The sequence below is a fragment of the Sarcophilus harrisii genome, chromosome 6 (assembly GCF_902635505.1).
Source record: "Sarcophilus harrisii chromosome 6, mSarHar1.11, whole genome shotgun sequence".
NCBI lineage: Eukaryota > Metazoa > Chordata > Mammalia > Dasyuromorphia > Dasyuridae > Sarcophilus > Sarcophilus harrisii.
In genome coordinates this window covers 242,053,453-242,077,860 of record NC_045431.1, presented here as the reverse complement: position 1 = coordinate 242,077,860, position 24,408 = coordinate 242,053,453, and the positions used below count along the sequence as shown (strand labels likewise).

At 48.6% G+C, this 24,408-nt stretch overlaps 1 protein-coding gene across 1 annotated transcript; it reads left to right on the top strand.

Annotated features, from left to right (window-relative positions):
- The first annotated feature begins 540 nt into the window (after positions 1–540).
- Positions 541–17,617, top strand: SLC22A20P. The gene is made up of 10 exons (XM_031942856.1): positions 541–915; positions 999–1,102; positions 2,526–2,680; positions 4,170–4,338; positions 5,733–5,856; positions 6,595–6,710; positions 9,094–9,308; positions 11,485–11,593; positions 14,292–14,495; positions 17,459–17,617. The coding sequence occupies exons 1-10, from the start codon at positions 541–543 to the stop codon at positions 17,556–17,558; spliced, it is 1,671 nt and encodes a 556-aa protein (XP_031798716.1). The 3' UTR covers positions 17,559–17,617.
- The last annotated feature ends 6,791 nt before the right edge of the window (positions 17,618–24,408 follow it).

Genomic DNA, 24,408 nt, shown 5'->3' with positions numbered 1-24,408 from the left:
CTGTCTTTCTCTCCTTCCCTGTCTCTCTCCCTCCCTTCTTTTTCTCTCTCCTTTGTCCCTCCTTCTCTGTCTTTGTTTCTCTCTGTTTCTCCCTGTCTCTCTCTCTCTCTCTTCTTTTTCTCTCTCCTTTGTCCCTCCTTCTCTCTCTATCTCTGTCTGTCTCTCCTTCCCTGTCTCTCTCCCTCCCTTCTTTTTCTCTCTCCTTTGTCCCTCCTCTCTCTCTGTCTCTCCCTCCTCTCTGGGTCTCAGTTTCCCCAACTGTAAAATGAAGGAGTTGGATGAGGTCCTTCCCGGCTCTACCTGAGAGCCTGCAAGGAGACGGGGTGGAGGCAGGAGGGAGGTTGGGTGCCAGCAGACCTTGGGCCCGGGATGGACATTGGAGACTCCCCATGAGGTGTAATCAGAGTCTCCTGAGCTCAGGCCGTAATCCTCGGGGCTGTTTCCTCCCTTGTCCCTGCCCCGGGGGCTCCCTTATATAATGCCTGCCAAAGGCTGGCTGGCTGCTGGCACCCACACGCCGCTGTCCGGGCTTTTCCCGCCATGGCCTTCACCGAGCTGCTGGACACCCTGGGTGGGGTGGGCCGCTTCCAGATGCTATACATGGCCCTGCTCCTGTTCCCCTGCTCCCTTCTAGCTTGCCACAATTTCCTCCAGAACTTCACGGCCGCTGTGCCCCTGCACCACTGCCGGGGCCACGCCAACGAGACCGGAGGCACCAATGCCACAGAGGAGGGCTGGTGGCGGGCGTCCATCCCCGCGGACCGGCACCAGAGGCCGGAGCCCTGCCTGCGCTTTGTCCGGCCTCAGTGGGAGCTGCTGGACCCCAACGCCACAGTCGATGACGTGGCCACCGAGGGCTGTGAGGATGGGTGGACCTACGACCGCAGTGTCTTTCCCTCCACCATTGTGACCGAGGTGAGGTCAGCGCTCAGGCCTGGGCCTTGGAAGCCGGGGAGGCTGGGAGGCTGCAGCTCACAGTCTCTGTTCTTTCCCGGTAGTGGGATCTGGTGTGCGATTCAAGGCCCAGGAGGGACCTGGCTCAGACAATCTACATGGCGGGAGTGCTGGTGGGGGCGGCTGTGTTTGGCAGTGTGGCAGACAGGTGGGCCGCCCGTGCCCCTCATCCTTGCCCTCCCCCTTCCCTGACTCTCCTCTGTGGAGGTTCCTTCCTCAGCACTGGAGGCCATTCTGTCTGTCTGGTGTTCTTTTCACTTTGTCTCTGTTTCTCTCTCCTTTTTCTTTCTCTCTCCTTTGTCCCTCCTCTTTTCTCTCTCTTTCTCTCTCTCCCTTTCTCTCTTCTCTTTTTTTCTTCTTCCTTCTTCTCCTTTCTTCTTCTTCTTTCTTTTTCTTCTTTCTTCTTCCTTCTTCTTTCTTCTTCTTCTTTCTTTTTCTTCTTTCTTCTTCCTTCTTCTTCTTCCTCTTCTTCCTCTTCTTCTTTTTTCTTCTTCCTTCTTTCTTTTTCTTCTTCTCTCTGTCGCTGTCCCTCTCCTTTCTCTGTCTCTCCTCTCTATCTCTTTTTCTGTCCTTTCTCATTCTCTCTCCCTGTCTCTCTCCCTCTCTTTTTTTTCTATCCTTTTCCCTCCTTCTCTCTCTCTCTCCCTCCTTTCTCCTTCATTTTCCTTTGTCCTTTCTATCCATCTCTCCCTCCTTTCTCCTTTGTCTGTCTCTCTCTCTCTCTCTCTCTCTCTCTCTCTCTCTCTCTCTCTCTGTCTCTGTCTCTCTCCCTCCTTTCTCCTTCATTCTCCTTTGTCCCTCTTTCTCTCTGTCTCTCCCTCCTTTCTCCTTTGTCTCTCCTTCTCAGACTGTCTCTTCCCCTTTGAATCCTTCTTGTCTGCTCTCTGTCGTTTCTGCTTAGAGGCTTGATCCCTTGGAATCACAGCATGTCAGTGTAGGAAGCCCCAGAGGCCATGTGCTCTAACTTGTATGTGAACCCCCATTTACCAACTCCCTGAGAGCTGGTCATCCATGGGTGTTCCCATGAGGGCCTCGGTTCAGGGTACCTGCTGGAGAATCAGTCACATAGAGGGAGAGACCTCAGGGGCTCTTGAGAGATTGTCCATCCCTTAAGAGGAATCACTTCTAGGATGCCCCCTACAAGAGGCTGGGTGAGCTTCCCTCCTCAGTGAGGGGTGCTGAGTGACTCCAGGGGACAGAAATGCTCTTCTTTACTTATTGCCTCCCAGAGTGCACCCATAACCCCTCCATGTCCATATCAATTCTCTTTATCAGTGATCACTGCATTAAAAGAGACAATGTTTATCTTTAAAATGACTTTTAATCTAGCTGTTTTTCTAAGAGCATCCCGTGGGAGGGCTCTGGCCAAGTCACGGCCCCAGACTGTAACTAAGTTACAGACTTAGTGTAACAGCCATCCCAGTGGGGAGATTTTCCACACTGGAAGTTATCACACTCATGAGGCTGGGGGGAGCCAGAGCCCCTCCCCGCCACGTCACCGACCGGTGCCCATCCTGCCTCTGGACAGCCGGGCCCGTCCCTGACTGTGTGCTCCCCTCACCCCGGCTCAGGTGGGGCCGGAAGGCTCCCCTTATGTGCTCCTACCTGCAGCTTGCCGTGGCCGGGGCCTGCACAGCCTACTTCAGCTCCTTCGAGGTCTACTGCGTGTTTCGCTTTCTGACGGGCATGACCTTCTCTGGAATCATTCTCAACTCCCTTTCTCTGGGTGAGTCTTTGGAGACAGAGTGAGCAGACCCTGCTGGGGGAGGCACAAAGGGGAGACAGGGCGGCCTTTGCCCTTTCTGTGGGGGCCGGGATGGGGGTGGGCAAGGTGGGGAAGGTCAGATGCGTTTACCAGGCGTGGTCCTGCCTTCCCACCTCTTCATCTCCCAGAAGCACATGGTAGAAGACACTTGTCAAGAGTAGGGAGAGGCAGAGCTTGGCTCCCAGGCTCCCTCCATTACTTCTACTTAGTCTGGGCTGGGGGTGCAGACAGGACCGGTTTCTCCTCCCTGGGGCCAGGGTGGTAGCATCCCCCGGCTGGGGGGGGGGGGGTGTGTGTGCGTGCTGGACCTTGTCCTCCGCACTCAAGTGTTCCAAGTTAATCCTTTTTCCTGGCCAGCTTCAGGAGAGCTCTGGCAGGTGGCTCGGCTATGACTGATGGGAAAGACAGGCTCAGTCCCATCCGGGCCACTCTGTCTCCTGTTACAGATTAGAGTCTCACTCTGGGGAAAGCGCTCGACCTTGAGAAAGGTTCCTGGCAAGGCAGGGGGATATGGGAGCCTCAGGCTCCGTTTAAGGATCTTGTGGTCCTGGGAAGGGGAAGAAAAGAGGGTCTGAGAAGTGGGTTCATTCATTCATCATTCAGATGTAGCAGATGCAATCCGAGAATGAGAATCATGGAATCTTATGGCCGAAAGTAAGTGGGAGTCCAGTTTCTTCCCATTCAGTAGAGGCTTCTCTTCTACCTTCTAAATCCAGCCTCTACTTAAACAGAGGCAGTGTGGGCCAGCAGAAAGAGCATAAGGTCTGCAGGTTCAGAACCACCATGGTCAACCGCTGCCTGCCTCAGTTTCCTCATCTGTAAATAGGAGGGCCTTGGACTAGATGACTTCTAAGGGCCTTCCTCTGGCCAGGAGTGTGCTGATAAATGTTTAACAACTGGTTTTTGGAGGGGAAAAAGGACACAAGACACACTTTCGTGTTTAATTACAGTGTCAACATTTCATCTTATTAGTTTCTTAAGTCTAGAAAACCGGCAGAAAGATCAATCACATCCTGGTTTGTAGTGCTTGCACAGGGAAAATTTAACAATCTGTTCCGACCTCCAGTAGAGGGGAGTTTGCCCCCTCCATTGTCAGAGGGGTCTCATTGCTTTTTAATGCTGAGCTGCCTTTTTCCTTGTACCATTGCTCTGACTCTTCCCTCTGGTGCTCTATGGGATCAGTCTGGGCAAGCCGGTGCTTTGAGATTCAGTGTTTGTTGACATGAGTCGAGATGGAGGCTTGGTGGAACGGTGCAAGGGCGGGCCGAGCTTGATGGAACCTCAGGGGTGGCCAGGACGCTGGGCGGGGGCGGGGGCAACTTTCCGAATGGCAGTTCAGGACTTTACATTTGCTCTATGTCTTGGCCCGTCTTCCTGGCCCGTCGCTGGCTCGGCGGCATTGGACGCCAGTGAATGCCCACTGGTGCGTCTCGTCTCTGCTTCTCCCCAGTTGTGGAGTGGATGCCCACCCAAGGGCGCACGGTGGCAGGAGCCCTGCTGGGTTATGCCTTCACCCTGGGGCAGATCCTGCTGGCGGGAGTTGCCTACCTGGTCCGGTCTTGGCGATGGCTGCAGTTTACTGTCTCTGCCCCCTTCTTGGTCATCTTCCTGTACTCTTGGTATGTTGGAGGGGAGTGTTGGGGGTGGACACACTCTGCGGGAGTGTGGATGCCCCTCGGGCATGGACCTTGCTGCCAGTAGGCACAAAGCCCTTATGGCCGGCTCACTGTCCCGTGCAGGGATCCTCACCCTCCCGCCCTTCTCCTCAGCTCCCAGGGTCACCCGCGGTGGGCAGAACAGTCCCCAGCAGAGAATTCGGATACTCTGACAGCCGGCCCAGGGGTCTGAGTTGGGAACGATGCCCTAAGGAGCGAGGTGCTCTCTCAGAGTGGGGAGAATGGGTAGAGCTGGGACTTAGCAGGGTGAGAAGGGCAAGGCAGGGTGCTGAGGAAGCCGGTCCTGGCATGGGCCGAAGGGAAGCTTCAGAAGGCGGCTCTGTTATTTTACCCAGAATGCTCAGAGCTTGTGGGCAGTTGATGGGCTGATTGAATGAAGGAAGGGCCAGTTCCTCAGGCTTTAATTTGTACCGCCTCCTACCTAATATGGGTCTGGGTTCTAGACTCTGTGTCTAGATTCTGTGTTATTGGGTGGAAGGTCCTAGCAGGGAATTGAGGGGCCAGTTGGTGAAGCTCCAGTTTTATACGTGCCTCCCTCCCCCCCCCCCCCCCAGGAGGCAGAAAACCAGCACCTGCCTGAGGGGTATGAGGCCAATCCCAGCTTTTACTTCCTGGGTCCCCTGCTTAGCGCAGTGTGGCTTTATGAGCCCCAAGTTTGACTCTGCCTCTAACTTTGGGAAGCTCCCCATCCTCCCAAGAGTCTAAGCTCTCTCATTCTCCCGGTGACTTAGAAAATGTTCCAGATCACAGCCACTTTTGAAAACCCTCCCAAACCCCAGACCTCTAGATAGTGATCGGGCTTCATCTGTCAGCGGTGCCTTATTATGCAGCTACGCCCCCCCTCCTCCCTTCCCCAACCCCAGATCTCCGGGCTCCGCTCCACTGCTACAGGAAACCTCTCCTCCTGGCTGTTTGTGCCTCTCCCACCCCTCCCAGAGCTAACCCTTAACCCCAGAGGCTATTTGATCTACTCTCCTCATTTTACAGCTGGGGAAACTGAGGCCCAGAGAGAGGAAGTGATTTGCTGGAGTAGTAAGGTAGAAAGTAATGGATTTAAACTAGGCAGCCATCTTTCCACCTTTCACACACCCACACACACTCACTCATACACACACACACACACACGCCTACATGTTTGCAGCTAGAACAGCAGGGACTTAGCCAGTACCTAGCACATAGTGGGACCTTTAATAAATGCTCCTGGATGGCTTGCTTGCTCCTTTCCCCAGGGACAGAATTTGTGACCAAAAAAGAGAGGAGGGAGCTGGTATTGGAAGCACTGCCCACTAAAGCTTCCTGCTGCCAGTCTGGACTCACCGTCATGTCTCCTTATCTAGGTGGCTGCCCGAATCCTCCCGCTGGCTCCTCCTCCACGGAAAGTCCCATCTAGCCATCCAGAACCTGCGCAAAGTGGCCAGGCTAAATGGAAAAAGGGAGGAAGGGCAGCGACTCACTAAGGAGGTAACAGGAGGGAAGGACTGGCCATCCATGCCAGGAAAGCATGGGGGCTGTTGTTATGTTTGTTGGGGGCTGCTCTCTGTAATTGAAGGCCTGGGAAAAGCTGGGGGAGGCTCCGGTGACTGGTCCTGGCTCCGGTTCCCCCTGGCCAGACCTGGCTGACTTGGGACAATTAACTGAGTGTCTCAGGCCTCAGAAAATAAGTCCCCTCCCTGGTTCCACTCAGATTTTAAGATGTAACCATCAGGAAGGATCTGGAAGTCAGTATCTGGGAAAGTCTCTGGAGGCGGAAGAGAGAGAGAGGCCCAGGGTCGACCATTCAGTGCTGATGTGAATTTAGCCGGATCTTTGAAGCTGGTTGGAGTCACCCATCCATGTGCAAAGTCTTCTTGTGGCCCATGAGGCAGGCGCCAACCTGGCCTCTGAGAAGAGGTCACTGGAGGCCAATCGATCACTGGGGGATTAGTAAGGTAGCATGAAAAAAATTAGCTTAGGACAGAAGACCTGAGTCCCAATTCTGCCTCTACTCCAGTCTACCTATGTAATCTATTGGATCATTTATAAAGAAGAGGGTTGGATTTGATGGTCAATGAGGTCACTTCCAGATTTAGATTTGGGGTCAGCTGAGTGCATGTCTGTCCCCTCCACCCAGGGGGAGGGAGGCTTGACTTTAAAGCAGAGGCAGCCGGGATGTTTTGATGCGATACCGGCCAATTTTTCTTTATGGTCTCGCCTCCCCAGGTGGTGAGTACCTACATGCAGAATGAGTCTTCAGTGGGTCGGCCCTCCAGCTCTGTCCTGGACCTCTTTAGGACCCCAGCCATTCGTAAGGTCACTTGCTGCCTCATGGTTGTCTGGTAGGTGGTGGGATCCATCCTTGAGCATCCTTGACCCATCCTTGGGATGGGGGTGGTGGTCTTTTCCCTAATCCTTTAGTGCTGGAAGAATAATCTGGTGTCCACTGAATAGAGCTGCTGGGAAATCCTGTGGTGAGGGAGTGAACCCTACAGACACACAGCTGCCTCAAGCTGCCTGCAGGGGCAAACTGCTGCCAGCTTGGAAAATCTCCACATAGATGACTGACCCAACAGGATAACACTTGAGTTTTCCTTCACTGAGTTTCTTGAAGCTATGGAATAGCCCTTGAATGAGCATTTCCCCCAGTCTGGAGGAAAGGGGAGTATATATGCCAGCTCTTGATATGCCCTGTAGTGGAAGACAGTTGTGGCACAGACAATTAAAATTGGCGCCTAATCCATGGGCCTTCCCAGGAGAGTGATTCTGTGCTACACTTTATAGGCTCCTATATTCCAGTGTAGCCATTATACTTCAGGCCCTTTGTGGAAAGATCAGTTGCCCTGTGTGATTCCCCCCTTTCTCTATCTCCAATCACCCTCCGACTGGATCCACACCGATTTTGTTGCATAGCCTCAATTGGGCCCTCACTTTGGAGAGGCAATCTTTTCTATCTCCCTAATTGACCCAAAATCCCACTTATCATAATGGAACAAAAAAATTGGCCAGCTTCAATGGCTTGTGGAGGAGGAAGGTGTAAAAAGACTGGAAGGATAGGAGGGGGTAGTTTGGGAAGGACCTTGAATGCCAAACAAGCAATTTATAATTGATCCTGGGGGGAAGGGAATAGGGAGCCATTGGGCCTTATTGAATGGAGGGTGACACAATCAGACCTGTGTTTTAGGAAGATTAATTTAATAGCTGAGTGGAAGAGAGACTTGAGGAGGACTATTGCAACAGTACAAATGTGAGGAGGGCGGCGGCAGCATCAGGGAGGAAGAATATTTAGGAGATGGTGCAGAGGTGAAATTGAGAGACCTTGGCAACACTTTGGAAGTGGGGGAGAGAGAGATCCAGGAATGGATCTCTTGGAAGTGTGTGTGTGGGAGATCCATTCCTGGATCTCTTGAAAGTGTGTGGGGGGGTGAGATCCATTCCTGGATCTCTTGGAAGTGGTAGGGGGGTGGGGAGATCCAGGAATGGTCCTAGATCGTGAGCTTGAGAGACTGGGAGGATGGTAGTATCTTCTAGAGCCAAAGGGAAGGTGGTGGTGGGGGAGAGATAATGACTTCTATTCTATGTACTTCCCACTATTCCATGTTGTTTTAAGTCTTCTTGTTTCCACTGTCAAATCACATCTCCCATGATTCTAGACTTAAAAGTCTGATGAAACACAGTAACTTCATCAACACCAGTGTTATAGAGCTAAACGGGGATATAACTAGGCTGGGGTCACTAGGATCTTGTCTACGGCACCAAAATTTGAAGAGTGAATGCTGATATTCCTCGACTGTTTTGACAGGTAGAGATAGCTGAATGGGGCATCTTATTAGCAAAATTAATTAATCAAAATAGGTGCTTCATGTCCATGAGCTTCTCCGCAGGCAGCCTGTCCTTGTTCCTCCTGTTGTCCTCCATCTGCTTGGTCACACATGCCTCACCATAATGGCCTTGCAGTGTCTTGGGGCCCCATCCACAAGTCCTGGTGCCGTTCTAGCTCCCACTGACCAGAATCACAGTATCTCAGAGCATAAGGAACCTACTTCAGTATCAATGCAGGCAATCAAGCCACAATCATTTATGAAGCACCTACTGTATACAGGGCAGCAGGAATGTAAAACAACTCTGAGATAGCTCCTGCTCTCAAGGAACTTCCAGGCTAGTCAGGGAAGAGTTATACAGATCTCTTTCCAGGATAGCTACAAGGACTTGGGGCATGTGGAGGACGCTGCAGCACCCATGGCTCTGTGGCCTCTGTTTGGAGACTTCGAGAGAGGGGAAGCTGAGCCCTTCCTCAAGCAGCCTCCACTTTCCCCTCTGGGATGGCTCTCACTCCTAGAAAATTTTTTGTGGAATCCAGGCTAGACCGGACTCTGGCCAACTCCCCTCCTCCCTGATCGTTCTCAGTTAGAGCAAATTGGGAGCTGGAAGAATCTTCCCCAGTGGCTGAAATTTATCAGCCCGCATTTATTAAGAACCTACTAAATGCCAGATATTGGAGATACAGAAAAAAGCTGTTTCCTGCCCTCAAGGAGCTTACATACCCAGTCTGCAGCGTATAATGCACGGAAAGGAGTGGCTGATGGGAAGGGAATGGCAGGCAGTCATGGGCAGCTGCTTGGAAAGGGGGAACCTGAGGCATCAAGGGGTCAGCACTAATAGCAAAGCTGGGAAGTGGGCCAAGGGGACATGGGGCTAAGCGGAGTATTCCGCTGTTATTCTCAGGTTCTCCAATTCCTTGGCTTACTATGGCCTGGCCATGGACCTCCAGAAGTTTGGGCTCAGCATTTACCTGGTCCAGGTGATGTTCGGGGTCATTGACATCCCGGCCATGCTGGTCTCCACCACCACGATGATTTATGTGGGGCGCCGGGCCACTGTGGCTTCGTTCCTCATCCTGGCCGGATTCATGGTGATCGCCAACATGTTTGTCCCAGAAGGTGAGTCATAGGAGCCGTGACCCCTTCCCTCCTCAGCTTGCAAAGCACCCCGTGTCCATGATTTCATTTGAGCCTCACAAGGACCTGGGTGGGGTGGGGGCGGCAGTGATTTGGGCCCCCTTTTTTTCAGAGAATTCAGAGGGAAAAGAGAAGCTCGGGAGATGTTGATCTAAGCAACATCTGGAGACAGGTGTTAATAATGCAAGGATCTGTGACTCTCACACCTAATGGTGGGGAGGAAGAGAGACAGAGAGAGACAGACAGAGAGAGAGAGAGAGAGAGAGAGAGAGAGAGAGAGAGAGAGAGAGACAGAGACAGACAGACACAGAGAGACAGAGACAGAGACAGACAGACAGAGAGAGAGAGAGAGATAAGGGAGGGAGGGGAAAGAGAGATAGAGAGAGAGAGACCGAGAAAGAGACACACACAGAGAGAAAGAGAGAGACAGAGAGAAAGGAGAGAGACAATCAGACAGAGACAGAGAGAGAGAGAGAGAGAGACAGAGAGAAAGGAGAGAGAGAGAGAGAGAGAGAGAGAGAGAGAGAGAGAGATCTGTATTTCTGTGTAGATAAGTCCTAAGATTTCCAGTCACACAGTAAGAAAACTCAAATATACAAAGTAACATACTACAGAGGAAAGAAAACTGGTGTGTGAGTCAGAGACATGGGTTCAAATTTTGTCTCCCCCACTCTACCTAAATTCTTGTCATTTCTCAATGCCTTAGTTTCCTTATATGTTAAATGAGAGGGGAGACTAGAAAGCCCCTAAGTTTCTTCTAGCTCTAGATCTTGGTTCTCAGGAGTATTACAAGGGGTTTGTGATCTCATCGATGATGACCCATCCCTGCCCAGCTTTTAGCTGGGTTTTAACTTTGGGGTGAGGGGTTGGAAAGTGGATCCTTCCATCAAACAGCCATTGACTTTACTTGTCAATATTGTTCAGTCATTTTAGTCATGTCCAACTCTCAGTGACCCTATTTGGGGTTTTCTTGGCAAAGATATTGGTATGGTTCGTCACTTCCTTCTCCAGCTCATTTTACAGATAAGGAAACTGAGGCCACCAGGATGAAGTGACTTGTTGAGGCTAGTAAGTGTCTGAGGTCAGATTTGAATTCAGATCTACCCGACTCCAGGCCCAGCACTGAATCATTTCTCTGCCCTGTTGAGGAGTGAGAGCAGTGGAAAAAGAAGGTGGGGCTGAATTATTATGGAGAGCCTTGAATGCCAGTCAGAAGTGTGGTAGGCAATTGTAAGAAGCTAGGTTTCTGGGAAGGGCAGTGTGCAAGGACGAAAGTGCTGTCTTTGGGGGATTAATCTGCCAGAACTGTGCCGAAGGGCTTGTGGGAAGGAGAAGCTTCAGTGACTCCCTCGTGTCTCTAGGAGAAATGACACTCTCCCCTGTCTGGCTCTGAAAGTCCTTCCTGGTCTGGCTCTGGCCTGATTTCACACGTCTCCCACACTCTACTCTCCAGCCAAGGTGGCTTGTTTGCTATCCCCAGTAAATGGGATTAATCTCCCATCTCCTTGCCTTTGCACAGGGGCTGTGCCCCACCTGGATTGCCTTCCCTTCTCATCTCTATATCTTGGAAACCGTAGCTCTCTTGATGCCTCCTCAGGCACCATATCCTGGTCCTTCCAATTGTTACCTCCACCCCCTTCTCCAGCTACTTTATACTTTACTCCATTTATACTTTGTGTTTACTTGCCAGTGCCGAAGTGGCACAAATACTCTATTTTCTTACCTGTGCTTTACTGGGGGTTTCACTTCCCCAGTAGAAAGTAAGAAGACAGGAGAAATTTCATTTTTGGAGAGCTTAATAAATAGGTCCTTGTGGGATTAATGACTGACTATCCCCTGGTGGGGAAAGCGGGAAATTAAGATAGGAACTCACAGGATTCTGCGAGACAGACTCTAGGGATGGTATGGGCAGAAAATGGAGGCGGTGGCTCTTTCTGGGCCCTTGCTGGAACTGGGACTGATGCGGCCTGTTGGCCCGGCATCCCCCCTTTCTGGGGACCAACGTGGCCCATCAGTCCAGCATCCCCCCTTCACAGGGACTGATGTGGCTTGTTGGCCCAGCATCCCCCCTTCCCAGGGACCATTGCGGCCTGTCGATCCGGCACCCCCCCTTTCCTGGCTGCTGCTCATGGCTTTCCTTTTTTGCGTTCTTCCACAGACATGCAAACCCTGAGGACGGCCCAGGCGGCCCTGGGGAAGGGCTGTCTGGCCAGCTCCTTCATCTCTGTGTACCTCTTTGCAGGGGAGCTGTACCCGACGCAGGTCAGGTAGGCAGCAGGAAGGGGCTGCTGGCTCATGGGGAGATGCCCACAAACGTGTGCTGGAAGGGGGCCGGAGTGCTAGGACCATCTGCCTTCCCCAGACCCAAATCTTTCCTGATCAGAATTCAGTTCAACGTCGCCATGGCCTCCATCTGCTATTAAGCATTGGGGATACAAAGGGAAGATGACATTTCCTGTTGTCAGGGCTCTTGCATCCCACTGGGTGCAATGTGGGATCGTTTGAGGTGGGAGAAAGCATCAGTCAACGGGAGGTGGGATTAGGAAGGGGAGAAGTAGTGTCCGAGCTGAGCCTTGAAGGGAGAGAAAGATGCTGAGAGATGAGAAAGAGGAACGAAGGCTTTCCAGGCAGAGGCAATGACATGAACAAAGGCCTGTGAACAAATTTGGGGACGGAGGTCCAGTTTGGTTGGAACCCAGAATATGATGAAAAGGTAAGTGGGAATCAGGCTGAATCAGAGCAAAGGTTTTGAACTTAACTCTGGCAACAAGGAGGAACAGCTAAAGTTTTTCCAAAAGGGGAGAGATGGGCTAGAAGGGGATGACCTTGCACTGGTGTGAGTGAGGATGGAGTGGAGCAGAGACACTGATTAGAACAGCCAGGTGGCGCCTCACTGCAAAGAGCGCCAAATTTGGAGTCGGGAACACTCATCATCTTCTTGAGTTCAGAGCTGTCCTCAGACAAGTCATTTAACTCATTTGCCTCAGTTTCCTCATCTGCAAAATGAGCTTGAAGAGGAAATGGCAAACCACTTTAGTGTCTTTGCCAACAAAGCCCCAGATGAGCCCATGAAGAGTTGGACACAACTGAGCCATAGCCACGCAATCATGCAGTTGATCGGTGCTGACGCCTTAGCTGGGACAGTGGCCTTGGGGGTGGACAGAAGGGAAAGGAATCAGGAGATCTTGTAGTGGAGAATAACCAGACTGAGCCTGGGGTCCCCCAGTCCTCCACACCCAGGATGCCCTACCTCTTTTCCATTACTTAAGCCTCCCTTCACTCCCAAGTGACTTCCCCTCTACATTGTGTAGAGGCAGCATGGCACAGCACGCAGAGCCAGACTTGGAATCGGGAAGCCCTGAGTTCAAATCCCACCTTTACACTTCCTGGCTGGGTGATTCTGCACCTTTCTTTTTACTTCATCTTTCTGAGTTTGAGGTAACAACTCTCTAAGACTAAGTTACAAAGAAGGCCCCCACCTTCATTGACAGAGGGAGTTTCTGCACCCCAGAGCATGCCTCACAAAGGAGATTCCAGGTCTAGGAATAAGCTGGCTCCTTTGGAGAGCTTTCCTGTTTTCTTACCTGTAAAGAGATACACTCTAATTTCATTTTGCCTTTGTCAAACACCAAGCACATAGTAGGTGCTTCATGAACGCTTGCTGGCTGATTGGTTGTTGTTACCAATGGACAGACAGAGACAGAGAGGGAGAGCCAGAGAACCACACAGACAGAGAGAAACAGAGAGAGACAAAGAGAGACAGAGGAGAGACATACAGAAACAGAAAGAAACAGAGAGACAGAAAGCCAGAAAGAGAGAGAGAGAGAGAGAGAGAGAGAGAGAGAGAGAGAGAGAGAGAGAGGCAGAGAAAGAGAAACACACAAAGACAGACAGACAGAAAGCCAGAGAGGGAGAGACAGAGAGAGAAACAGAGAGATAGAAACAGAAAGACAGAGACAGGCAGAGAGATACACACACAGAAAGAGAAGAAGAAGGAAGAAGAAGAAGGAAGAAGAAGAAGAAGAAGATCTAGGACAGAGCTTGGGGGAGACATGGATGATGGTCTAGAAAAAAACAAGTGAGAAGGAGTTATCAGACAGAAGATAATAGCACAGAAAACAAGGGAGGAGGAGGTAAAAGGTGCCTGATAAGTCCTGAGAGAGCAGTTTCTTTAGAACAATGGTAGACGGGCCTCTAACCAGGGCAGTGAGACAGAGGCTTTCCCCAAGACACTGACAATTTAGAGAGGGCACTGACGGCAACTTCAGTCTTTGAGTAGCTTCCATATAACTGAGTTGAAGAACAGCAAGAGAGAAGGAGATCTGGATGGTGGGGATGTCCTAGGTTGGAGCCCAGAGCATATTTGATGTGATTAACTATAAAGTCAAGGCTATAAAGGATGAAGAGGGAGGGACAGAGGGGACATATTTGTGGTCAAGGGGAGGACAAAAGACAGGTTTAGGAGAGTTTAGCAGAGGCAGAGCTGGGAGAATGGGAGAGTGTGATCGAGTTCAGGTCAGTACTGAGTAGAGTAAAGATGCAGGCTGTGGGAGCTGAGGAGGCCATAGTATTGAAAGGACCATGGACAAGAACTCCAAAGTCACTGATGATGAAGGCAGAGGCTGGGATGGGGAGGGATTCCCTGAACTACAGAAAAGAGAGGCTGGTCCTGGGTGCTTGTTGGCGATCCCAGCAAGAACTGTCCAAGGAACATGGAGGGATGGAGTAGTTTCAGTGGTGGCCTATAGGCACAGGTGGTGAAGGAGGCCGTTGACCCAGAGCCTCTACCCCTGGTCAGTGGCCTTTTTTCCTCAATGGGGACCATCTCTCGAGCTCAAACCTATCACTTTTTTTGCCCTGCTGTCTTTGTTTCCTTCTCGAGGGTCTCAGGAGCTGCTTCAAACCTTACAGACCTCCAACCCCACCACTTGGCTGCTAACTAACCCACTGACTTTGCTCCGTCAGGCAGATGGGCATGGGATTCGTCTCCGTGAATGCCCGCTTGGGTGGCATGGCGGCCCCACTGGTCTCCATGTTGGAAGAGTACCATCCCATCCTGCCCCCCGTAATCTTTGGGGCTACCGCCATCTTCGCCGGGGTGGCAATCTGCTTCCTCATGGAGACCCGCAACTTGCCCTTGGTGGAGACCATCGAAGCAATGGAGAGAAGGTGAGCCTGGGGTCACAGGTTCTTCTGCATACCCTCCCCCCCAAGATAAGCATCTCATTAAATCACCAAGAAAACTTGCTCCATAACGAATTTCAGAGCAGAATATTCCCCCATCCCCCAAGTCCTCCCCCAAGACTTTGTCCATTCTTCACGTTTCCTCATATTTTTGCAGTAGCTGTGTCCCCCTGTCTTGGCTCTGCTTCTTTGGTTTTTCAGAATTTATCCTCTACATCTGGGGATATAGAGGAGAGGAAAGAAAGCTAGCCTCCGAATTCAAGTCCTGCCTCAGACACTCACTGGCTGCGTGGCCCTGGGCAAGTCCCTTGAATTATCTGTGTTCTAGGCAACTTTCTAAGATGAGACATTGAAGAAAAGGTCCCTAGAACATACCAGATCCTGTGCTAGGCACTAGCAATATAGCCACAAATGTCCTACCTGCCCTCAAGGAGCAGCTAGATGGCGCAGGGCACCAGCTCTGGAGTCATGAGGAAATGAATTCAAATTCAACCTGATACTAGTTTTATGATCTTAAGCAAGTCATTTAGCCCGATTGCCTCAAAACAAACAAACAAACAAATGAAAAATGGAGGCAGCATTTTCAATAGGGCCTATCCAATAGAACTAAAAATATGTATACATAAAAATGCAAAACAAAAAGCAGGAGTTTTTTTGGGTGAGGCAGGCCAAACTAGGTGCTTAGGGCAAATTGGAAGAGGCCTGGATAAGGAGGGATTATTCATCTACACTGATATGGTCACTGTGTATATTTTCCTCCTGGTTGAACTGTCTTAGTTCAGTATCAGTTCAAAAAAATCTTCCCAAATTTCTCTGAATTTCCAATATTAGTGTTTCGTAGGAATTCCATTCCATTCCATTCCATCTCATAAAAATAATCATTTATTAAGCACTTACTATATTCCAGGCACTGTGCCAAGTGCTGCTGTTTGTCCTTTGTTGGACCGGGGATATCTGGGAGGGGATACCATGACAAGTGAATTGGGTTTAAGTGAGAAAGGGCTGTGCGAGGTCACATGCCTCACTTTCCCCTCCAGATCCTTCCAGTATCAGGATGACTGGAGGTGGCTCCTACATGCTAAGGATAAAAAGAAAGGTGAAAGGCATTTGCTGTTCTCAAGGAGCTGATCATCTACTGGGGGTAGGCAGGAGAGACAACGTGTGGTGGACAAGGTGAATGTGAGGAGACAGAAAATGCTCCGAGAGGGGACTTAGTAGCTAAGTTCTTGGAGAAAAGCCTCCTGGAACAGATTTGAGTTTTGAAGGAAGGCAGGGAAAGAGCCTGAGGGGAGGGGGCAGAGCATCCATTCATGTGGGACAGCTAGCAGAAAGGAGGGAGATGGTGTGTTGTGTTCCACGACTTGCCACTTGTAGCGATAAATCCTGCATGGCATGGAAAACAGAGGTCAGAGGACTAGAATATGGGAGGGAATGAGGTTATGAAGGGCTTAGACTTGTTCAGGGCCACATAACCAGAAAGTCAAACCTCTCTGAGTCACCCTAAGTCTGATCCTGAGTGAGCTCCTGAGCCAGAGCGGGACTTCCTGCCACCTTGTTCGGCCTTGGGGAAGGTGGACGAACCGAAGGGATGGGGCAGAGTGTAGCCTGGGAGGTGGACACACTCTCTCTGCCACCCCCTCCCTAAATAGCTATCCCATTGATAAGCTAGAGGGCATGCAGGACAACAGAGACCCCAAGTCCTTGCCATATGAGGACTAGTGGAAGGACCTGGGTTGAAGGAGGTTCTGTCTGGGTAAGAATACACTCAAGGGGGATGTGAGAACCATGTTGTAGGGGATCAGCCTTGAGCGGCCTGCCTTAGAAGGGGTCAGGGGATGTCGGCCAGTCAGCTAATGTAGACTTAAGATCAGGAAGCATTTCCTACCATGTAACTCAGCAGTGGAAAGAGCCTCTTTGGGAAGTAGAGGGATGCTCTCTAGCTGGAGGTCTTTCACCCAAGGCTGAAAAATCACTGGTTGAGGATATTGGACTTAGAGTCAAGAAGAGTTACTTACTTAGCTGTGTGACCCTGGGCAAGTCATTGAACTGTTTACTTCAGTTTCCTCCCTGGTAAAACAGGGATGATAATAGTACCTACCTCTCATGTTATGGGAATCAAATGAGATCATATATTTTTAATAGCTTTTAATTTTTCCAAATACATACAAAGATAGTTTTCAACATTCACCTTTGAAAAAACTTGTGTTCCAAATTTTTCTCCCTTCCTCCTCCCACCCCTTCCTATAGACAGCAAGCCATCCAATATCAGCTAAACATGTACAATTCTTCTAAACATATTTCCATATTCATCATATTGCACAAGAAAAAATGAGATCATATTTTATTTTTTTCCTTTTTTTATTATAGCTTTTTATTTACAAGTTATATGCATGGGTAATTTTATAGTATTGATAGTTGCCAAACCTTTTGTTCCAGCTTTTCCCTTCCTTCCCCCCATCCCCTCCCCCAGATGGCAGGTTGACCAATATATGTTAAATATGTTAAAGTGTAAATTAAATACAATATAAGTATACACGTCCTAACAGTTATTTTGCTGCACAAAAAGAATCGGACTCTGAAATAGTGTACAATTAGCCTGTGAAGGAAATCAGAAATGGAGGTGGACAAACAGAGAGAGATTGGGAATTCTATGTAGTGGTTCATAGTCCTCTCCCAGAGTTCTTTCGCTGGGTGTAGCTGGTTCAATTCATTACTGCTCTATTGGAGCTGAATTGGTTCGTCTCATTGCTGGAGAATCACATCCATCAGAAATGATGAGATCTTATTTTAAAAGTGCTTCCCAGCCTTAAAGTGCTGCCCCAAAGCTAGCAGTTATTCATTATATGATCATTGTGGAGTCTCATTGAAGCATTAGTTGGACTCCGTGGCCAGTGCTCTGAGATTCTCTCATTCTGTGCCCCCTTCTCTCTACCCTTTGCTCTCATTAGGGCCAAAGGATGCCTTTCCCAGAAGGTTACAGAAGAAAAGAGTGAAGAAATAAGTCTACAGCCCATAGGGGTTTCCTCTCACATCAAAGAAACCATTTAAACTGGAGGGAGTCCTTGGGAAGGCCCTGCTTGTTTGTGGCAAGAAGCTCTGGGTGTGTGTGTGGGGGGGGGGGGGGGGGCTGCTCTGGGGGAGATCCTTTGGAGAAGGAGCCAGAGCCTTGGCCCTGAACTTGGTGCTGGGGACACGGGGGAGGGCGTGGAGCCATCTTCCTCGATGATTTCCCAGATGTTCATCAAAATTTCCAATGTGAATTGAATTAAATTGATCTTCAAAGTTGTCTGTGTATGTATCTGTTTACATTTCTGAGGCCTTCATGTCCCAGGGCTACAGGCACAGAGAAGGAAAATCCAGCAGGAGAAGCCAAGCAACCAATCATCAATTGCCAGTGAAAATGTGTAGGAATATCAGGGAGGAAGTCTGTCCCTTCAGGAGTGCCCAAGGTCAGATGCTCAGTAGAATCCCTCCAAGACCTCTTAGGGGACTGGGGCCTTTCCTGGCTGATGTCATATGACTCCTGCTTCCAGTTCCATGACAGCAGCTTATATCTCTATAGCATTTTGGGTTTCCAAGGCAATTTCAGCTCAGCAACTTAGAACTGGGATCGGAGAGACATGTCAGAAAATCTTAGCTCCCCCCTCACCTTCTGTGTCGCTTGGGCAAGTTTTTTTTTTTAAACTGTTCGAAGTTTCCTAATTTGTAAAGTGAGAGGTCCCTTCCAGCCTTGGGACAATCATCACCTCAGCCAAGAGCATTATCAAGTAGTTGGGGGGGAGGGAGAGGAAATTTAATCATTTTATCAACAAGGCCAACAGGTTATTCAAAAGAAAGGTCGTTTGGCCATTTCTTTTAGAACAAAGAAACACATTATCAAGGGTTTCTTGGGACTTAGAGGGGAGACAATGTGAAAGGAAAAAATGGAAGAATGGATGACAACACGGCTGGACAAAAATCAACGAGGACAATCCCTTTTGATAATATTGACAAAAAAACAAAGAGGGCTGGACTTCTTCCTTCTCACAGGAAGTTCAGCTGAGGAGGAGGCGGCTTTGGGGATGAAGGAGCCTGCCCAGCATTGCCCACGGGGAAGGATCGGAGCGGGTTGTCACAGGTGGGTCTCCTGCCCCCTGTGCCAGAGCCTTTCCTACCACACCTTCCTGCCTCCCCAGCTGTGCCTTGGAATTGTTTTTCTCCCCAGAGAGCCTTCATGCTCACTCTTATTTTGCCCCAAATGGGCCTTGGGCTCTTGATGAGCTTATTTAAAGCAGAAGGTGGGTGGGGGTCTTGGAGTTGTGGTTTGGGTGGAGACCAGCATGGAGAGAATGGGAGTCTGGGATTACAGGCTTTTCTGAACTTCTCTCTCCTCCCCCCTCCCCTTCTTCCCCACTCCAAGTTTAGCAGCTCGTATTAAACAACCAAGGAAATGTGCTTCATAATGGTATTTTAGTGAATTTGTGTGAACTGATACTGAACTAAGTAGAACCAAAAGAAAAATATACACAGTGACCATAATAGAGCAAATGAATAAACCTTCCTAATTTCCTCTGAGCACCTAGTGTATCCTGCCCCACCAAAAAAATCACCTCCTTCCGGAAGTGGAAGGATACTCTAGTTGGAGGCTTTCCACCCAATGCCGGACAATCACTGGTTGGGGATATTGGACTTTAAGAGTCAGAAAGACTGGAATTTGGGTCCAACCTCAAGTGATTATTCAGCTGGGTGACCCTGGGCAAATCACTGAACTGTTTGCCTCAGTTTCCTCCCATGTAAAATGGAGATGATAGGTAGGCTGGATGGATTGGAGAGAGCCTCATAGTCAGTGAACTCACTCTGAGATTCTCCAGTCTCCATATCATTCTTCTCCACTTCTGTCAAAACAAAGCTCCCAAGTCTGACCTTAATCCCAGACTTCAGCTGCTCCCCATTTTGGGGGTTAAAATATGAGTCCCCCAGTCTGGCTGTTCATAGTCTGCCTTCAACCCATCTTTCCAGACTTCCTGCACATTGTCTCCTTCAGTCGCTCTCTGTTCTGGCTCCTTTCAGGTGACTTGCTGCTCCTCCAGGCTGGCACCCCTTCTCCTGCTGGCACTTTTGCCCAGGCCGGGAATACCCTCCCTCCTGGCCTCCAACTTGTGTTTTCCCTATCTCTCTCTAGTTTCACTCAGCTGCCTCCATTTATACAAGCCTCCTACCCCCTTCCCCCCTTCCCCGAGTTACTTAGTTTCCCATTTCCTCTCTAGAAAGCTTTAGGGCTATTTTGGTTCTGTTTTTGCAACTGTTGCATTCTGGGACACATGGTAGAGACCAGTGAAAGATTATTGCTTTGGGCTGAATTGATTCTCATCAGGTGCTGGGGCAGGACTTGGGGGATACTGTGCTACCATTGCTGTGGCCTCCCAGTGGGCCATTGTCTTGCTCCCTCTCTAAGATGCTACTAGGAGGTGCCCCAGGGCATCGAAGAAGAGTCGAGTTCAAATCTGCTCTGACACCAGCTGTGTGACTTCAGGTGAGACCTTAATTCTGCCTCAATTTTCCCATCTCTTCTGTAAAGGAAGGATAATAATAGCACCCACCCTTCAGGATTGTGATGAACATGAAATGACAACAATTGTAAAGCCCTTGTCACAGGGCCTGGCACATAATACTCACTATATAAATGTTAGCTATTATTGGTTCATATTTCTTCCCTTTATAGACTCTCCAGAGGGAGGAGCAGTTTGATGTTGCCCCAATGGTGTCAAACTCAAATTAAAATGGGGGCCACCAAACTATATATAGGGATTCCTGTGGGCTGCATAGTGACCTAGTTTTTGAAACCGAAATGAAAATGAAAACATTATATATTTTCCCCAATTAATAATTTTCCCCCCTTTATCAAATCTTTTTTACTTTTCAAAACATATGCATGGATAATTCTTCAACATTAACCCTTGCAAAAACTTGTGTTCCAATTCCCCCCCCTCCCTGTCCCCTCCCCTAGATGGCAAGTAGTCCAATATATGTTAAACATGGTAGAAATATATGTTAAATCCAATCTATGCATCCATATTTCTACAATTATCTTACTGCACAAGAAAAATCAAATCAAACCAGTTAAAAAAAGAGAAGCAAAATGAAATGCAAACAAAAAGCGTGAAAATGCTATGTTGTTAACCACCCTCAAAAACATTCTATTTTCATTTATTTTGTTAAATATTTTATTAATATTCTATTATATATTTTATTAATAAACAATAATTTTAATTTAATATTTTATTTTTCCCAATTACATGTAAAAACAATTCCAACATTCTTTTTTTTTTTTTTTTTTCAAATTTTGGGTTCCAAATTCTCTGTCTCCCCCCCACCATCCCTTGAGAAGGCAAGCAATCTGACACAGGCTGCACATGTGCAGTCCTGCAAAACACACTTCCATGTATCCCCACTTGTATTTGAATCTGATCTGGCTGCACTAGGGGGTGTCTCTCTGGCAGTGAATCCAGATGTTCTTAAAATGAAGACCTGTGTTCGGGCCCAGTTCTGACAGTTTGTGTGATCTTGGATTAGTCATTTAACCCTTCAATGTTCTTACCAATTGGCTAAGGTCATGCATTTCAGAGAAGGTGGTGACCTGCATTGGTAGAAGCCTTTTCTCATATGAGATTTTCCGATATTCATAAAATTCCAGGTTCAGTCCTGATACAGCCAAACTGACTCACTAGCTCTTCCTTGACCTTGACATCCTACCTCCTCCTCTGGCCCCCATGCCGGACACACAGGCCCTCTCGGCCTCTATTTTTTTTAGAATGATGGAAGGCCTTTGCTCCTGTTCCAATTATTGGTGCTCCCCTTCTCTCCTTGAATTGCCTTGTGGTTCCTTGTGTAGACACAGGCTGCATCCTGGCAATCACAGGATCCAGGTTTAGAAAGATCTTCAAAGCTACTGAGGCTGGCCCTCCCCCAAGAGAACCGCCTCATTCCCATCCCTGGCCAGGGATTCTCTAGTCTCGCTTTGAAAAGGAAGGGGAGACCTCCACTTGTGGAAGCAGGCCAGCCCGCTCTAGAATGGCTCTTATTCAGAGGAGGCTTTCCCCTATTCAGCCTAGGTCACTGACCTCTTTCTGACTCTAGGCCTTGTTCCTTACTCTGCCCCATGGAGCCAAACAAGTCTATCCATTGTGTGTATTTGTGTGTTGGTGTGTGTGGCCTCCTCAATAAGCCCTGGCCTTAGCATATGCTCAGTGCCCTCTCTTGAGGCAGTTCCCCACTTGGAGTGGGGGAGGGGGGGCAGGTTCCTGTGCTTAGTATGAGTAGAAGCTGCTGAGCCAATCGGCTGCTGAGATAGAACTGGGACTTCTTCCAAAAGGTGCTAACCAGCTAACTGGCCGTGAATGAGGAAGGACAAGCTGTGAGCCTTTGGGTGGGCTGGGGGGATGGAGATAGAAAGAAGGAGAGAGAGACAGAGACAGAGAGACGGAGACAGAGATACTCTCATAGACAGACACACAGAGATACACAGAGGCAGAAGACAGACACAGAGATAATGAGAGAAATAGAAGGGGAAGGTGAAGAAAGAGGAAGAGAGGGAGATACACACACACACACACACACAGATGTACAGAGAAACATCGAGAGAGGAGAGCCTTGGGCCTTCATCTTCCCTTCTGGGCTGATATGTGGCCAGTGAATCTTGGTCTCTGTTCTCTGAGGTCTTTGCCCTTCTCAGTCTAGTTCTGGCATTGGATTAGGCGGTAAGTTTGGGAGCATAAAAAGGTCTGGGAACCGGAACCCAGATTTGAAGTTGAGAGTCAGAAGTTTGTCAGTCAAGGCCTGCCTGACCCAGCACAAGAGTGAACCAAAGACGGCCAAGAAGGAGAGACAGCGGCTCCTCCATCCACTATGTTGGGCTTGGAGGCGACCTTGGCGGGGCGAATGAACCTTTGGGGAAATGGCTGTAAGTTTGGGCCTACGCTCTCCAGGGACCAAGTGATTTAGGGGAGAGTGTCCCCTGGGCATTGGGTGGGGGGGACTTTTATAACTTCTGTTCTTGCTATGTCTCCTCAGGGACTCCCTCTTTGTGAAGGCCAATTGATAGTAATTGGTTAAATGATACTGGAATACTGATCACTAGGAACTACTGACAATAATGGGGAAGTAGTCACTGTAATTGGCGATTGGTATTGAGGGGAATGCACCAGAACGAGGGCTTGAGGGCTGCCATCTTACCTGTCCAATCCCTCCAGACACATCCTTAAAGACGGCTTACATATCCCCCCCCCCCCCCCCCGGGGGGCTCTTCTTCCACAGTCCGAATGTTCTAATTCCTTCATTGACCCTCACAGCAGCATGGACATAAAGCTCAGTACCCTTAAACCACTTGGCCCAGGAGTAAACCAGATGAGATCTGATCAGGGCCCAGGGGGCAGGTCAGCCACTTCCCTTCTGGAAGCCAGGCCCATCTTAGTGGAGCCCAAGCTTGTGTTCCCTTTCTTGGCTACTGCTGACTCACACTGTTTGCAGGCTTTTTTCAGAATAACTGCTGTCTAAAACTGATTTAGAGACTTAATATATTAAATAGCACTGTTGACAATGGCTGACCTTTCTTTCTTTATTTTTTGTCTGGGGCAATTGGGATTAAGTGACTTGCCTAGGGTCACACAGGCAGGAAGTGTTAAGTGTCTGAGGTCAGATTTGTACTCAGGTCCTCCTGACTTCAGGTCTGGTGCGCTATCCACTGCTAGAGGACACTTAGCTGCCCCTCTTGCTTTATTTCTTATCTTATTGAGCTAAATAGTTTCTAATAGTTTGTAATTCTCATTAAAATTTTTTAATTGATAATTTAACTTGCCTTAAAAATAAATTATCGAATGGCTTGTCTATTTAAAGAGTTTTTTTAAATCTAAGTTTTATTTATGAATTTGATTCCCCCTCCCCCCCGTAGTGTTTTTTAAAATGTATAGTTTAGGGGCAGCTAGGTGTCCCAGTGACACTTAGTACCTGTGGGACCCTGGGCAAGTCACTTAATCCTGATTGCCTAAGAAAATTAAAATAAATAAAATGTGTAGTTTTTTTTTTTTTTTGGGGGGGGGGAGTGTTTTTTTGGTTTGTTGCTTTTCTAGTTTTTTAAAATTGCAAGTCCAAATCACAAAGTCTTTCCTTCTTTCTTCTGTTGATAAACACAAGCATTTTTAAAGCCCCTCATGTAAGTAACAAGCCTACGTAGGTGTAAGAAGATTGAAACAAAACAAAAACTCAGCATTTTTCCTAAAGCCTGGATTGTTTCATGAGCTTTCATTCCCCAGACTCCTAGACCAGCACTCAATAGATAATGAATTGAATTGAAGTGAGTTAAATCAGAAAATTTAGGATCACCCAGAAATCATCTTGATTTCTTGGCGAGACCATCTTCTACCCACAAAGATTATTAGAATAGCATTAATCTGAAATTGATCCTTCAGCTTGAAAACATGCTAAAAAATGATGTAGGGAACAAGTGCCTAGTTTGAAGTCAGATAATCAGGTTTGAAACCAGAGTCTGCTCCTCCTTCTTTTTCTCCTTCTTTCTCTCCCTTTCTTCCTCTCTTCCTTCCCCATTCATTACTCTGAAATGTTTTCCCCACATTTTCTCTACCTCCCGGCTTCCTTCAATTCTAAGGTGCCACCTGTGCCAGAAGCTTTTTCAAGTCTTCCTCAGAGTTGTTTTAATTTGCATTTCTTTATTCAACACTGATTTGGAACATTTTTTCATATGACTATATGTGGCTTTAATTTCATCATCTGAAAATTGTCCGTTCATCTCCTTTGACCATTTATCAATTGGGGAATGACTTGTATTCTTACAAATTTGACACAATTCTTTATGTATTTTAGAAATGAGACCTTTATCAGAAACACTGGCTGTAAAAAAAAAAAA

What these genes read in the sequence shown, in the direction of transcription:
- SLC22A20P (XM_031942856.1), top strand. Translation starts at nt 541, where the DNA reads ATGGCCTTCACCGAGCTGCTGGACACCCTGGGTGGGGTGGGCCGCTTC. An exon ending in CCTCCACCATTGTGACCGAG is followed by an intron (nt 916 to 998) that starts GTGAGGTCAGCG and finishes CTTTCCCGGTAG; the next exon opens with TGGGATCTGGTGTGCGATTC. An exon ending in ATCGAAGCAATGGAGAGAAG is followed by an intron (nt 14,496 to 17,458) that starts GTGAGCCTGGGG and finishes TGCTCTCATTAG; the next exon opens with GGCCAAAGGATGCCTTTCCC.